The 16,371-nt window shown below is 40.3% G+C and overlaps 1 protein-coding gene across 6 annotated transcripts in view; it reads right to left on the reverse strand.

The window, feature by feature from the left end:
• Positions 1-745: 745 nt before the first annotated feature.
• The window catches only part of MYOF (myoferlin), a 278,968-nt gene continuing 263,342 nt past the window's right edge, over positions 746-16,371 (reverse strand). For all 6 annotated transcript variants that reach the window (XM_030203030.1, XM_030203027.1, XM_030203029.1 and 3 more), the window contains 8 exons: positions 13,669-13,757; positions 13,483-13,578; positions 12,590-12,731; positions 10,228-10,327; positions 9,471-9,664; positions 5,455-5,564; positions 2,652-2,799; positions 746-1,341 (listed from right to left, as the gene is read on the reverse strand). In XM_030203030.1, coding sequence (XP_030058890.1) covers positions 1,303-1,341; positions 2,652-2,799; positions 5,455-5,564; positions 9,471-9,664; positions 10,228-10,327; positions 12,590-12,731; positions 13,483-13,578; positions 13,669-13,757 — 918 coding nt within the window. In that variant the 3' untranslated portion in view covers positions 746-1,302. The remainder of the gene's footprint in view (positions 1,342-2,651; positions 2,800-5,454; positions 5,565-9,470; positions 9,665-10,227; positions 10,328-12,589; positions 12,732-13,482; positions 13,579-13,668; positions 13,758-16,371) is intronic.

A 16,371-nucleotide genomic window follows, 5' to 3' on the forward strand; every position in this document is an offset into this window, starting at 1 on the left:
GCAAATGCTGCTGCCCACTTTATTCCCGATGGATGTAGTGGCAGATAGTATGCATTAACAGGCGTGATACATGCCCCTTAAAGTTACTTACCCATGAAGCATTGCAACTGTTGCAGACTATTTACTTAGAAATTGCAGGAACACTAAGGCAGGGGTTCTCAACCCAGTCCTCGGGACATACCTAGCTAGTCAGAATTTTAGGATGTCCACAATAAATATGCATGAGATACATTTGCATGACTACCTCCATCCTATGCAAATGCATCTCATGCATATTCATTATGGGTGTCCTGAAAACCTAACTGGCTAGGTGTGTCCGAGGTCTGGGTTGAGAACCCCTGCTCTAAGGCATTATTTAAGGGCATAGTTAGCACAGCTCAGACCTGTGTGTGCCTGGTGCTCACTCATATTAAGTCTGGACCCCCCTTCCCAAACTAGCCACTATATAAAACAAAAAAAGACTGCCCAACCCTGTTCTAGTGTTCATTTTTAGGCAACCTAATAAAGTTTGTGAGATTGACCGCGTTTTTGTGTTTTACAGAAGCACAATCAGAACAATGTAATTTGCATAACCTATTACACTGTAAAGTACCAGATCTAAGGTTTTAAACATTTATTTCTCATAACCACACATTTTATACTGCCCCCACTTTCTGCAATGTTGTCATGTATTGCTCAGTTCCCATATTGATCCTGAAAAGCACCAAAATAAAACAGCAAATATATACATCTTAATAATAACACAATGAACAGAAAGGACATAAGAAATTGTGCTTTTTATTATAGTTAGTGTTTCTGTTTTCAGAGTTTCCAACATAATGCTGTAAAAACTTATCTGTATTAAACAAGTGCTCTATACAAATTTATCATGCAAATTTTCTTAATCCATCTGCTTAACACTTTTATTAACAGTTTTTTCAGAACTTATAAAAATAAGCACTCTTCATAGAGCAGCGAGACGATGCCAGTTCACTTGCTGTAGTCAAGTCTTTGAAGATGAAATATAAAAGTATTGAATAAAAATACATTCTATAGAAAAAAAGGGAGTCACCAATTATCCAAGAGGAGTCTACAGATTTGAACTGTATAAAATTATGGAAGACATAACATGATCAATGGTAAAGTCCAAATGAACTACTCATAACCCTACGGTTAAAATCTTATCTCACAGTTGCTTCCCTTTTAATGCAAAAGAAAACGGTAAAACCAGGACGTAAACTTTGGTGGATTTGGTCTGTAACTATGATGGAACAGCATCAATGGTGCCTGAGAGTTTACAGGAATCGCCAGCTATACCTTCTGCTAAGACAGAGGTTTCACAATCTTCATTGACACATAGTTCTAGAAAGGGGGGGGGGGGGGGGGTGAGGTGAAAAAGAGGAAGAAATTATTTTCATTTGCACAGACTGTGTGCCTGAAACCTATTCCTTTCTATTCTTAAGCAAGAAATAGCCAATTAGCAACACATTAGAAAGATCAAAGATACATCAGAATTACAGTACAAAGTCTGACAGTTATTTCTTCTCACAACACCAAAGGTAATAATGACAATGATCATGAGACATTAACCCCCCCCCTCCCCCCCGGATTCTATATAGCGCAGCTGAAATTGTTTGCACAAATCCAGGCGCATTCTGTATTTGCACGCGCATTCTGTATTTGCACACGCAATTTAATTAGTTAACAAGCCAATCAGCACTGCTGCCACTTAACAGGCAATTATTGACACTAATTAGAATTTATGAACACAACTTGCTAGGCGTATGCTATAAAGTGGTGCATGTAAATTCTAAGGTGCACAGTCAAAAAAGGGAGTGTGGCAATGGGCGTGGAATGGGAGTTACAAAAATTACGTGTGTGGTTAGAGAATACCCCTGGCACCACATCTAACTTAGGCGGCTGTATTTATACCAGGAATTACTTGGCGTAAGTTCCCGTGACTAGGTTTAGGCACAAATAAAAGCTCTAGGCGTATTCGATAAACCATACCTATAGTTTTTATTTTATTTATTTATTGCATTTGTATCCCACATTTTCCCACCTCTTTGCAGGCTCAATGTGGCTTACAATACATCTTGGATAGTGGAAATGAGAAGAGGGTAAACATTTAGTTTTACAGAAAGATTTTGGATTGAATGGTAAAAGAATAAATGATAGTGCTAAAACAGAAGGCATTATTAACATTTCTAGATATATGTGGAAGTTTCACATGTTTCGGTCTTTGTGGTATATCTTGTCGAAGAGATGGGTCTTTAGTAGTTTACGGAAGCTGGTCAGTTCATAGGTCGCTTTTAGGTTACATGGCAATGCGTTCCAAAATTGCGTGCTCATATAGGAAAAAGTTGATGTGTGCATTAATTTGTATTTTAGACCTAAATTCAGTTTATAGAATACGCCTAGGCGGAAATATTTTCAGCGCCGATTTTTCAGAAGCCATATATAGAATCTAGCCTTAAATGTAGACACTAGTATGTCAGTACAGCAATATTTTGCCAAAAGCTGCTCTGTCCCAAATGAAAAATGCAGCTTTATTAATGGGTTTTTACAATTATAATTGAAGGCCCTCCAGTTACCAACCTACTCTAACTCCAGATGAATGGATTATACCCATAACAGAAAGGGTAAGAGTAATATTAAAATAAACAACTTACCGGTAATGAATACAGGAGCACAGCCAGAAACAGAAGTACAAAGAATAGGATGATAAGGCCAATGAAAATCCATTTAAATCTCCGCCACACGATAAATTTCATTGTCTTGCAGGGGTTTGTGAACCAAAGGAAAGAGGTTTCTGGTCGGCTGTGGTATGAAAAACAGTAGTATTCATGTTAAGAGGCAGTGAGAGTTGACAACAACAAACTCTGGAATTCATTGCCAGAGAATGTAGTAAAAGCAGTTAGCTTAGCAGGGTTTTAAAAAGTTTTAGATGGAAAGTAGCACAACCAGAGAGAAATCAGTACAGCACTAATTCTGCTGCAACCAGAGCTGGTTGACTTACAAAACCTCTGGAACATTATCTGGACAAACGGGTCAAAATTGAACTTTTTAATCATAACAGATTGGGCTCCTTTGGTCTTTGTCTTCCTTCATTTATGATGTTACTACAGTCAAGAAACACACACAAAGCACTGCTAGAAGAGAAAGTATCCAGTGTCAAATCAACTCCCCCCAGCCCCTACAGAGGCAGTTACTAAATTGCAATACAATTTGCAATGTCACTGCAGCCAAAATAACCATGCAAGTCCCTAACCTGTGGTGCCTCAGTATTGCCTCAGGTAGCAAATTACAATTTGCTTTTGTGGGCCTACTATCTTTAAAAACAAATCTTATCTCCATGACCAATTTGCCTCCCCCCCAACAAGAATTACTTATCCTCCACCCTTTGAAAGCCCCTTTTCAGATATCCCCTTCTCCCTCTTCCCCCCTCCCCCAGGTACCTACTAAGACAGTGATGGGCAACCTTTTGAGCTTGGTGTGTCAAAATTCGCCAAAAAACCGAGCATAACTCGGGTGGTGTGTCACTTCGAGAAAAAAACCATAATTTCGCGATATTTATAGTTTAAATAACAAAAATGTATAATTGTAATATATAACTGTATTTAATAAACCAAAACCTAATTATTTAACTTACCTGCTTAGTGACTTCTTTGTTCATCTGTCAGTCGGTTTCTTTTGTTGGTCTTGATATTATTTAACTTGTGTGGGGTGCCGTGAACTAAGATAAGTGAGGGGGAGGGGGAATTCTTTAACTAATCTGCCTATTAGTGACTTTTTTGTTGCTGAATTTCATAGGCTAAATCTTCAATTGAAGGTTGGTATTTTGTACACTTCAAGCCCAAGCAAGCGCTACTAACTTCATCTTTCAATCTGTTTCTTTTGTTGGTTTTGATATTATTTAACGTTGAGAATAAGGTTTCACAAAAGTATGTAGAGGGAAAAATTGTGAGTAAAGCCATTGCTATATTTTTCAGGGTGCTAAAAGTGTCTGGTAATCGGATCCAGGCACTCCAAATTTCCTGGTAACTCAGATATTCTCTTAATAATTGCATCTTTATTCTGCATATCGTGAAATAGAACTGGTGCACATCTTAGGAGAGTTTCTTTAATAAATTCTCCCTCACTGAGTGCTTTTCCATGCTGAGCTATGGAGTGAGCAATGCTCAAACTTGCAGATGTTAAATTTGTAGAACCTTTTACAAATTTAAGGATGGAATTAGATTGGCTCTTATAAAAGTGTAGCTGCCTGGAAATGTATTCCTTCCTTTCATCCTCACTTTTTTTCAAGAGCTGGGAATGATTAGTTTCAAAATGTCTATTTATATTCCACGTTCTGCTTACTATCGTTTCAGTACATAGAACGCAAAATGATCTGCCATTTTTTTCTATAATGCCATACATCTCGGTCCATGTCTCTTGAAAGGGTCGGCTACTGCTACTACCACTTCCTTTACTTAACCTTGGTTTTTTATTTTTTGGGTTCTCCATCAGGGGGGCAGTGACAGAAGATAGAATTATAGATAGCCTGTTAGCCCTGCAGGCAATTAGGGGTTAACTAGCCTAACTGACCACCTTATGTAAATTAAGACGGCTGCCGCTATTTCTAATGGCGGGAAACGGCACCCATAGCACATGCCCTCGCCTCTCCCAGCCTCCCCCTCACCTATCTCAGTAATGATGGTCAATTACAAATCCACGACACCCCAGAACAGTAGATTGGATGATGGTTGCGGGTAATGGTGATCACAGGGCCCTCAGAGATGCGTCCCCCACGGCATTCCGCTGCTCTCTGCTCCGCCGGCCGGAAGTGAGATCAAAGATCCCCTAACGGCCGTGCAGGAGCCGGGGCAGAGGGAGCAGCAGGGAGGGAGCCAATAGGAGCGCACACGGCACCCCCCTCCAGCGGGTAAACATGCACCGGGGGGGGGGGGGGGTGATTTCACCGGGGGAGGGAGGTCGCGCTCAAGGAACTCCGCTGCTTCTCCGCGTGTCACCGAAAATGGCTACGCGTGTCAGTACTGACACGCGTGTCATAGGTTCGCCATCACTGTACTAAGATCTCCATTGTGGCTAGTGGAGAGAGGTAGTAGGAGCAATGCCTGGTCACTCCTGCCCTATTAGTGTCCAGTTTTAAAATGACAGCCAAATCCTCCTATAGCAGTATAGTGAGATTACAGCAAGGAGGATTTTAAATCCAGGCACCAACAGGACAGGATTAACCAAGGAATCACTCTTGGGGGTGAGATGTCAGAAGAGGGACTTTCAGGGGTTTGGGGACTGAGATGGTGGTGGTGGGGTGGGGGGTAATTGGAGGGGGTGAGAGGAGTTTTGATTCTTTGACCAGTTTAGGCTCTCTGGGTGCATCAGGCTGCACATTAGCATCCAAAAGAATTGATTTTTACTTTATGGATATCATGACTTTTTGTAAAGCAATGATTAGCAAAGGATATATCTTACTTGGGTGGGTCAAGTTTGGGGTTCATATTAGGTTCATCCCTGCCTTTGCCAGCTGGCTTTTCTTCTGCATCTTTTTCATTCAGGACTTCCAGTGTCATCTCAATTTTACCCTATTGTAATCAAGACAGAACACACACATGACAAACACATTGTACATTGCAACAGCTAACAGACATTTTAAACATTTCAAATTCTAACTTAAGAATATTTTTTTAATCCAGTGTCAGCATTCTTTCCCTAATGTTTCATTATAGCACAGGGCCAGAGGGATCATCAAGTCCATATTCATGGCAGGATCTACAGTACCTACACCAGGGCTTGACAAACCCCAGGAACAAAGTTACCATGGCAACTAAAGAAAGTCTGTCCTGACACCTAGGTCTTAGAGCACATAGGCAGAGCTGCCAAGGGGTCCTGATTTTTGAAAGGGAGATTTTAGTACACGCCCGAGCCCCACCCCACTCTACCTTGGTTCCGCTCACTCTACTTCATGGCTCTGCCCCCGGCACACCTCAATCCCATGGCCATTCCAGAAAATATTTTATTTACACCAGTGACAGCACAGATGTGTAAGAGGGAGTGTTTCAGTTCACTCTATTACACCTCCTTTCCAGCATCTATTCCCCCCCCCTCCGGGACATAACCATGAGGGGGGCCTTGGACCACCCCCCCCCCCCCCCACTCTGAGATTCAGCTCACTCCAAAATTGTGGCACTGGTGGAATCACTGGTGGAGCTGCCCAAGCCCTGCTAGTTGAAGAGGTCCACTGCATGAGCCCCCTACCATACTGTTTGAGCAGTGCAACAGTTAAGTATATAAGTATTGTCAGACTGGCAGCGTGCTTCAGCCACTGATGCCGGCCTCCCGCATATGCTCAGTTCACTAGCCTTCAATTGTAAAGCGCTGCTAAGACTGGTAGCACTATAGAAGTGATTTATAGTAGTTATAGTAGTAATATCCTTTTCAATTAGCTTTCAGAGGCCAAAACCTCCTGCCTCAGGTCAGGTCAGTATACTGCTGTTATGGTATCCTCTCCTGACCCGAGGAAGGAAATGTTGGTCTCTAAAGGCTAATCAAAATGTATTAAAATCAGTCCAATATAAAGGTATCACCTTATTTTCTATTTTTTGTTTTATTTGCATTTATTAACCTTTATTAACACAGCTACCACATTATTTTATCCTCAATTAAAACTAAAATTATTTTCTATACCTTTGTTGCCTGGCCATTTCCTTTTTCTAATTGTGATGGTTCCAGTCTCTTGATTCTGCTTTCCTTCGTCTTCCCTTACCTCTCTTGCCAGGGTTTCCTGTACATTTGTCATTTTTCTCTCTCCTTTTTCTTTGGGTTTTTTTTTTTTCATTTTTTTTTCTGCCACTCTCTCTGTCCAGATTTAATTCATTTTTACTATCTAGTCTTTAATTTCCCTCTTTTTACTTCATCTACCTATGGTTTTTCATCTTTTCCTTGCTCTTCTTCTCCCCATGCCCCTTCCCTCTTATTCTCCAGTTTTTCACTAACTGTATCCTCTCCCCCTTTCCATTCAGAAGATCTCCTCTTTCTCCCCCTATCCTTCCATCTAGCATCTTCCCTCTTTCCTACCCTTCCACCCAGTGTCTTCCCTCTTTCTCTCCCCATCCTGCCACCATCTACGTAAGAATGTAAGAATAGCCATACTGGATCAGACCAATGGTCCATCAAGCTCAGTATCCCGCTTCCAACAATAGCCAATCCAGGTCACAAGCACCTGGCAGAAACCCAAAGAGTAGCAACATTCCATGCTACCAATCTCAAGGCAAACAGTGGCTTCCCCCATGTCCATTTCAATAACAGACTATGGCCTTTTCCTCCAGGAACATATCGAAATCTTTTTTTAAACCCAGATATGCTAATTGCTGTTACCACACCCTATGGCATCAAGTTCCAGGGCTTAACTATTCTTTGAGTGAAAAAATATTTCCTCCTATTTGTTTTAAAAGTATTCCTATGTAATTTCCCAGAGTGTTCTTGGTCTTTGTACTTTTTGAAAGAGTGAATAACTGATTCCCGTTTACTCGTTTTATACCACTCAGGATTTTATAGACCTCAATCATATCCCTCCCTCAGCTGTCTCTTTTCCAAGCTGATGAGACCTATCCTCTTTAACCTTTCCTTAGAAGGGAGGAGTTTCATCCCCTCTATCTATTTGGTTGTTCTTTTTTGAACCTGTTCTAATTTCGCTATATCTTTTTTGAGATACGGCGACCAGAATTGAACACAATACTCAAGGTGAGGTCACACCATGGAACAATACAGAGGTATTATAATATTCTTGGTCTTATTTGCATCTTTTTCCTAATAATTCCCAGTATCCTGTTTGGTTTTTTTTTTGGTCACCACCACATACTGGGCGAAAGATTTCAGCTTATTGTCTACAATGACACACAGATCTTTTTCTTGAATACAAACTCCTTAGGTGGACCCTAAGATCAGGTAACTATGATTCAGCTTATTCTTCCCAATGTGCATCACTTTGCATTTGTCCACATTAAATTTCACCTGCCATTTGGATGTCCAGTCTTCCAGTTTCCTAAGGTCTTCCTGCAATTTTTCACAGTCTTCCACGTGTTTTGACAATTTTGAATAGTTTTGTGTTTCATGCAAATTTAAATCATCTCAATCGTCGTTCGATTTCCATATCATTTATAAATAAATTAAATAGCACCAGTTCCAGTACAGATCCCTGCGGTACTCCACTATTCAACATCCTCCATTGAGAAAAATAGCCATTTAACCCTACTCTCTGTTTTCTGTCCAGATACACTACATCAACCGACTCACCTTTACCCACATGTTTATTTACGCCTTCAAAGAAATGAAGCAAATTGATGAGGCAAGAATTCCCTTGGCTGAACCCATGCCAATAAACCATGCTTGTCTACGTGTTCTGTAATTTTATTCTTTATAACAGTTTCCACTGTTTTCCTTGGCACTGAAGTCAGGCTTACTGGTCTGTAATTTCCTGGATCACCCATGGAGCTGTTTAAAAAAATCAACGTTACATTGACCACCCTCAAATGTGCCATTAATTCATAGCACCTATATGCACTTGGCACTGTTCCATAAGGTAGCACCTAAGTGCCATACTGCCTAAATGCAAGTGGGGATGCATACACATGAGCAGACCATGGGCATGTCTCCCAGTTATGTTTGTAGTTGATAGAATGTTATAAATTGCGCATGCCACGTGGTGCACTTAGGTATGCCAACTTAAGACTGTTATTCACATGACATAAGAGGGTGCACCTAAAATAGGCATGCCAATGCCCACTTAATCTAATATTCTATAAAAGGCATCTTGGTGCCAAGATGCTGTTATAGAATTAGTGATAAGTGGTCCACGTTGAGGGTCCTTTTACTAAGGTACGCTGAAAAATGGCCTGCGGTAGTGTAGGCGCATGGTTTAGATGCAGGCAGAATCATTTTTAAGCGCACCTGTAAAAATGCCTTGTAAAAATTTTTTTACAGAAAATGGATGTGTGGCAAAATGAAAATTGGCGCATGTCCATTTTGGGTCTGAGACCTTACCGCCACCCTTTCACTTAGAGGTAAGGTTTCACGCGTTAACTGGGCAGTAAAGGTCTATGCACGTATAATGTCGTTTACTGCCCGGTAGTGCCACGCAGCAGAAACATTTTTAAGTATTTTCTGGTGCACCTAGGGGACACGCGTCAAAAATTAAATTAGCGCTCGGGTGGTAATCCCAAAATTGACACGTGTAGGCACCTATATGGCTTAGTAAAAGGGCACCTTGATGCGTTTAAGTGCTATCTACTTCTGGGTGCCAGTTTATAGAATCTTTAGACATCTCCCTACACAGTGAATATGTTGCTTGAAAAAGCCTATTGGCAAAAGCAGCCATAATGAACACTTTGGCAGAGATCAGCAGATGAGGAACCAGAGACTAGTTAAAAGAAAAAAAGCCCAGGACTACAGACAGACCAAGGCAAACAAGAAATGCACATAGAACATCTTACAGCTAAAATACGTTTGCCATCTTTCTCTGCATAACACGGCCACCACCCTTTCATTGATTTCTGTTCAAAGAGCGAAGCTACTTTTGGAGCTTTGGTATGTTCTGCTGCCTTATATTCAGGTATCATGTCCAGAAAGCATTTTTCTGGAACTTTTGCCGGAATAACAGTGCGATGTAAATCAAGTTCAACATAACCTAGGTGGGGAAAACAAAAAAAAGCTTCATTAGAAGAAAACAAAAGAAACATATTTATAAGTGTTGTAATTCTAAAATCACACACTCGCATGTCTTTTTGTAAAGTGCAATATTCTTTAAATAATATGCTTCAAAAACTACTGTCCATATTGGGACAAAGTTCATGGGAAATTTTTAGCTGTGGAATTTGCACTAATTTTCAGAGACAATGCATGCCGCATACTTTGGCTCTACACTTGCGCCTGCTTTTTACACGGACAGGTTTTGGGGGAATACCAGATTGGTAAATGCAATCTATAGACATTATTTTTGTCCCTTCACCTAAACACATCCTTAAGAACACTGCCTATAAATGTGATTAAGACACATGTAGTTCCAGATGAATTAGAGGAAGGCAATTTTAAGACAGTCAATTTCCATACATAAAATTGCTATTAACACATAAATGGATTTGAAAATTGCCCTCAACTTTTTGGTAATCTAAGAAATGCTGTATCTTTTTAAAAAATATTGCACGTAAATATTACATGATTTATAAAATTAAAATCAATATTAACAAGTACCTAGGTAGTCATCCAGAGAAAATTTGTCATTGTCCCATATCTGAACCAGTAGTTTTGGTGGTAACCTAAACTCAGTTTTGTCAAGACTCCAAAAATGCTCCTAAAACGAGAAATGCCAAACATGAATCTGCTATACTTATTCTATTATGATGAAACTTATTTTTCAAATCAATCCATTATTTAGATTTTACAAGGTTATGTGGTAAACTTTCAAAGATTTAGGATTTCACATAACTTTTACTGCTGTAATTGCTGGTGGTGTACCCAGAGTATTTGACATCTGGGGCCGATCATTTTTTAACACCCCCCTCCAAAATCCAGTATTATACATACTGAGAATACAAAACACAACAAATGTCATTCAGGACCTACTGAGCAATTCTACCATATCTTAAAGCAGTAACTTCTACAAGTCACACAAGAGTGTACCTAGGAAAAGGCAGCATCTTAAACATTGCAGTGAGCAGTAGAACATCAAACATCTATTGTAAAACTAAACCAGCCAGAATAGTACAGATCCTCGATCCTGCATAGTCAATGCCAACAGAAAACCATGTCTTTTTCACAGACACAGATACACCCTAATCCACTATAGAATAAGTAACCACAAACTGGTTTTAATCATTGTGAACACTGGGACCTGCTAGTGAGAATTAGCAGTATAGCAAATTTTAAATAAAATAGAAACTAACAATAGAAATATTTAGACAAAAATTAAACTGAACCCCCAAGAAGCCAGAGTCTGCATACAGTGCAACACCACAGAAACAGAAACAGTGATAGTGATGTATGTCCCCTAGTACTGTGCAAAATATAAAGATAGCAGATGTAAATTTGAAAAAACTAGCAAATACCAATCCCCACTTTACAAATTAACAAATAGAAATAAAACAAATAAGGAAAACAAGACAATACCATTTTATTGGACTAATACATTTAGCATTCAGAGGCCAAAACCTCCTTCCTCAGGTCAATACAGTATACTGCTATTACAGTATCCTGTCCTGAGGAAGGGGAGTTTTGGTCTCTGAACGTTAGTCAAAATGTATTAAAATTAGTCCAATAAAAAATTACCTAATTTCCATTTTCTATTTATAAACATGTATTAACACAGCTACAATAGTACTTTAACCTAAAGCAGAAAAAATAGAAAATCTTTTATCTACCTTTGCTGTTACTGGTTTCTGCTTTCCTCGTCTTTTCTTCACTCTCTCCCTTCCATCTGCCCCTTCCATCCAGTATCTGCCTTCTCTCTCTCCCTGCCCCTGCAATCCAGTGTCTGCCCTCTCTCTTTCTGCCCCCTCCATCCAGCTTCTGCCCTCTTTCCCTTCCATCCAGTGACTGCTCTCTCTGTCTCTACCCATTCCATCCACTGTATGCCCCTGTTTGTCCTCTCCCTCCCCCTTCCAACCAGTGTATGCCCTCTCACTTCCATCCTGGATCTGCCCTCTTTGTCTCTGCCCCTCTGCCATTTCTCTCCCTTCCATCCAAGGTCTGCCCTTTCTCTCTCTGCCCAATCCATCCATTATCTGCACTTTCTCTCTCTCATCCATCCATGGTCTGCCAACCCGCCCTCTCCCTCCCATCCAGGATCTGTCCTCTCTCTGTCTCTGCCCCTTCCATTCACCATCTGCCCTTCCTCTCCCTTCCATCCACGGTCGCTCTCCCTCTTTCTCCCTTCCATCCAGAATATGTCCTCTCTCTCTCTCTCTCTGCACCTTCCATCCACCATCTGTCCTTTCTCTCTCTTCCATCCAGGGTCTTCCCTCTCTACCTCTCTTTCTCTCTCTCTCTGCCTCTTCCATCCACCATCTGCCCTCCCTCTCTCCCCCTCTCTCTGCCCCATCTTCCATCCACTGTCTGCCCTCTCTATCTCTGCCCTTTCTTCAATCCACTGTCTTAGTATTATGCTAACATTGTATTATATCTCTAGTATTTCAATTCCAGTGCTGTTAAATGTGTATATTTTTGATACTGTTTCACGATAGTTCTATAAGGTTTCAATTTACTTTTTTCAAGTTTACCTCATTTATTGTAGATATATTTATTCTTGGTTATTTTACTATTGTTATGCTGTTAACAAAATTGTAAATTTTATGTTAAACTGAACCTGCTGTACACAGTCTTGGATGAATCTCTTCATAAAGGTGGTTAATAAATCCCAATAAATAAATTAATAAATGTGCTCTTATGGATGTGCAAATGTTAAACATGTTAAACTTGTCTCTCTCACAGACTGCATAAAGATGAATACTTCATATTTATATAAAAGCTTTTGCCCAATGAAACTCAATAAAGAACAAGGCTTGAATATAGATTTAATTGGCAAAGATAATTTATTACAGGTTTAACTGGTGCTCACCTTTTTAGCAACAACACAGAGCTGTTCTGCAGGAAGATAGTCAAAAGGGAAAATGAACCTCCAGTTGAAGTTCCCCTCCCCATCCAGTGACCTGTAGTGTACATCCGTTTTCTGTTTATTCTCTTCATTTCCAGGCATCCAGCTAAAACAATAGGAGCAAATAAACAGGCTGTGTACATCAGAAAATGAGCAGTCATCAAAAGTTTGCCATGACTACAAGTCATCCATGTGACTGAGAATACACAACTCCCTTACACACTGTGAGCAGAATCCCACTTAAGAGATACAATCAACAAAACAAAAAACAAAGGCAAAGAGCACTGGTTTGTGTGTAACTGGCATGCTCCGCATTCACCAATATTCTGCGGCTGCCATTAATTTAATTAGTACTACTTATCATTTCTATAGCACTACTAGATGTACGCAGTGTTGTACCCTTGAACATGAAGAGACAGTCCCTGCTCGACAGAGCTTACAATCTAATTAGGACAGACAAACAGGACAAATAAGAGATAAGGGAATTACTAAGGTGGGGATGATAAAATAATTCAAAGGAACACAACCTAACCAAATTCTATCAAACTTGCAAGTTGATTCTGCAAGCCATTACTTACATATATATGTTCTCAGGCCGCTGCACTAACCACTAGGCTACTCCTCAACACTATATATCTGAAGCCTGTTAGTGGGCTTCAGGGCCCCCTTCTACATTTCTTTCCTGGGCCTCAGCATGTTTAACACTGGCCCTGTAAACTGATTAACCGTTTCAATATTTTAAGCACAAATTCCCTCCAGGTGAGGAATGTACACTCCAGCCCGATATCTGAATTTGAGTCATTAAGCATAACAGCAGCAATATCAAATAATCTCTTCATGAACAGTGGAAACCTTACCCTTTTACATAGATATCGCTCATCTCTTCTCCAGTGATGCTTTTCTCATCCAAGATGACATCTTTAGTATTCCAAACGATAACGCGGAGGATATAGCTGAAAGAGACAATTGTTATTGTACAGAAGCATTTTTCAAAAAAGCACACGCCAATTAACACCATGCAACCTCTCAATGCAAATACTCACTTTTTAGCTTTACGAGGAGTGACATTGAAAGGAGGTCCCGGAGGTCCCAGACTTTTGGGGAAAACATCTACCCACATCTGAAGTTTACCCTGTATTATTAGAAGAAATTCCAAACTATAACATTTTGTTGCTCAATGAACCAAATTCTGTGCATTTGTAATAAGGATAATATCCTACAGGATTCACTCTTATTAACTGTGACGAGGGAAGTTTTCCTTGCTTCTACTCTTGCTTCCTCTTCACAGTTGCTAGACAAACTGCTCATGACACTCTCATACCTGCCCACTGGTACAGTCCATGTGCTGTTACGCACTATCCCCAAAATTCTATATATCACGCCTTAATTTCCTTGTGGAAATCGAAGCATACTGTAGAACAGAGTGCATAACTTAATTGGTTAACTAGCTAATCAGCGCTATCAAATGGATTTTAAGCAATTAGGACTACTTGGCATTAATTACGATTTACGCACCCAACTAGCTAAGCATATTCTGTAATGTAATACGCGTAAATTCCAAGTTGAACAGTTGAAAAGGAGTTATGGGCGTGGAATAGACGTTTCTAAAACCTATGTGCATTATTATAGAATACACCCGTTCTGCGCCTAATATAGGTATCGGGATTTATACTACGTAAAACATAGCCTAAATGGACACAACTAATTTCGGTCATGTGGAGAGGCGCTCGCTGTATTCTATATACTGTACAGAAATTTAAGCCTATTCTATAAAATTTAGGCATACTTTAGAGAATACGCCTATTTTTCAGGCACCATATATAGAATCCAGCCCTATAGGACTAGTGTGTCTAGCACATACGTAAGTAAATGCCAATTTGTGATATCATTCACGTGCATAAGTGCCCCTATTCTATAAATTGGTACGCACAATTGGCACTAAATTTACGTGCTGCACTTAAAAAGGATGGGAATAGCCTAAAAGTATGCTTTGCAGTGGAAGAGGACTTGTGATGTGCCCTGCTGCTATCAACAGAATTTTTTGAACAAGGTAAGAGAGAAATTACTGTTGTCACAAGTGGATGATTCTTTAGAAAGACTCTCCTCACTGAATATCCCACCAGCTTTCATATGAATGTCAGTATGGAGATTTTATTGGTTTCCTCATCATACGAGCTTTGTCAAGAGGTTGACTGGGGTTCAAATGAGGTAATTCCCCCTAGATGCACTATGGCCTCTGACACTGTTCATCATATACTGTTGAAAGTCTAAGCAAGAGTGGTGGAGGAAGTGCTTTCAGTGGTTTTCTTTCCTTTCAGATAAGAGGGAACAAAAGAGGATTTTGGAACAGGTTGTAGTAGCAGAAGCCAGGGATTGATTAGGCAGGTGGGAAGGAGTCCCAGGGAGGAAAGAAGCAGTTGCAGGCTGAAAACCCTTGGGTAAGGGAGGTCCCAAAAGTATTGAATTTACCAGTGAAGCTGAGGTAGGGTGAAATCCCTTGGGTATGAGGAGTCCCTAAAGTACTGAACTCTCCTGAAGATAAAGAGAGTAGAAGGTAGAAACTGCTGCTTTGTGATTTAACTGTGATGATGAACTGAATGAACTCCTTCTACTTGGAACTGTGAACTGGATAAAGAGCCCAGACTGGAGCTGACTGTGAGCCTGTATTGAATCCTTGTATGTGCTGATAGCCTGCTGCTTAAAGGGGACTATGTGCCACACACTTTCAGGTGGCTTAGATGTGCTTAAGATTGAAGGTGAATGCTGCCGTTGGAACTGTGTATCAGGTCTACTAGAACCCTGCATGGAATAAAGTCCTTAAGATTGAAGTTGCTGGTGGACAATTATTTCTTGACTGTACCAGGAGCCTGTGGCTGGAGGAGATTATTCTATCCTTGGCTGCACCTAGAGGTACCTGCTTACAGTATTCTCAATGGAGAAGGAAAGATTGTGGGGTTCCCCAGGAGTCTGTCCTGGGACCACTGCTTTTTATTGATAAATGATCTAGAGATGGGAATAACTAGTGAGGTAATTAAAATTTGCTGATGACACAAAGTTATTCAAAGATGTTAAATCGCAAGAGTGTTGTGAAAAATTACAAGAGGACCTTACGAGACTGGGAAACCGGGCAACCAAATGGCAGATGATGTTTAATGTGAGCAAGTGCAAAGTGATGCATGTGGGAAAGAAGAACCCGAACTATAGCTACATAATGCAAGGTTCCACGTTAGAAGTCAGTACCCCGGAAAGGATCTAGTTGTCATCGTTGATGATACGTTGAAACCCTCTGCTCAGAGTGCAGCAGTGGCTAAGAAAGAAAATAGAATGTTAGCAATTATTAGGAAAGGAATGGAAAACAAAAATAAGAATGTTATAATGCCTTTGTATCGTTCCATGGTGTGACTGCACCTCAAATACTGTGTGCAATTCTGGTCACCACATCTCAAAAAAGATATGGAGGCATATTTTCAAAGCACTTAGCCTTCCAAAGTTCCATAGAAACCTATGGAACTTTGGGAGGCTAAGTGCTTTGAAAATGAGCATAGTGGAATTAGAAAAGGTGCAGAGAAAGGTGATGAAAATGATAAAGGGGATAGGATGACTTTCCTATGAGGAAAGGCTAAAGTAACTAGAGCTCTTCAGCTTGGAAAAGAGATGGCTGAGAGGCGATATGACAGGGATCTATAAAATCCTGAGTGGAGTGGAATTCGTAGACGTGAATCGCTTGTTTACTCTTTCCAAACATT

Source organism: Microcaecilia unicolor, chromosome 5 (assembly GCF_901765095.1).
Source record: "Microcaecilia unicolor chromosome 5, aMicUni1.1, whole genome shotgun sequence".
Lineage (NCBI taxonomy): Eukaryota > Metazoa > Chordata > Amphibia > Gymnophiona > Siphonopidae > Microcaecilia > Microcaecilia unicolor.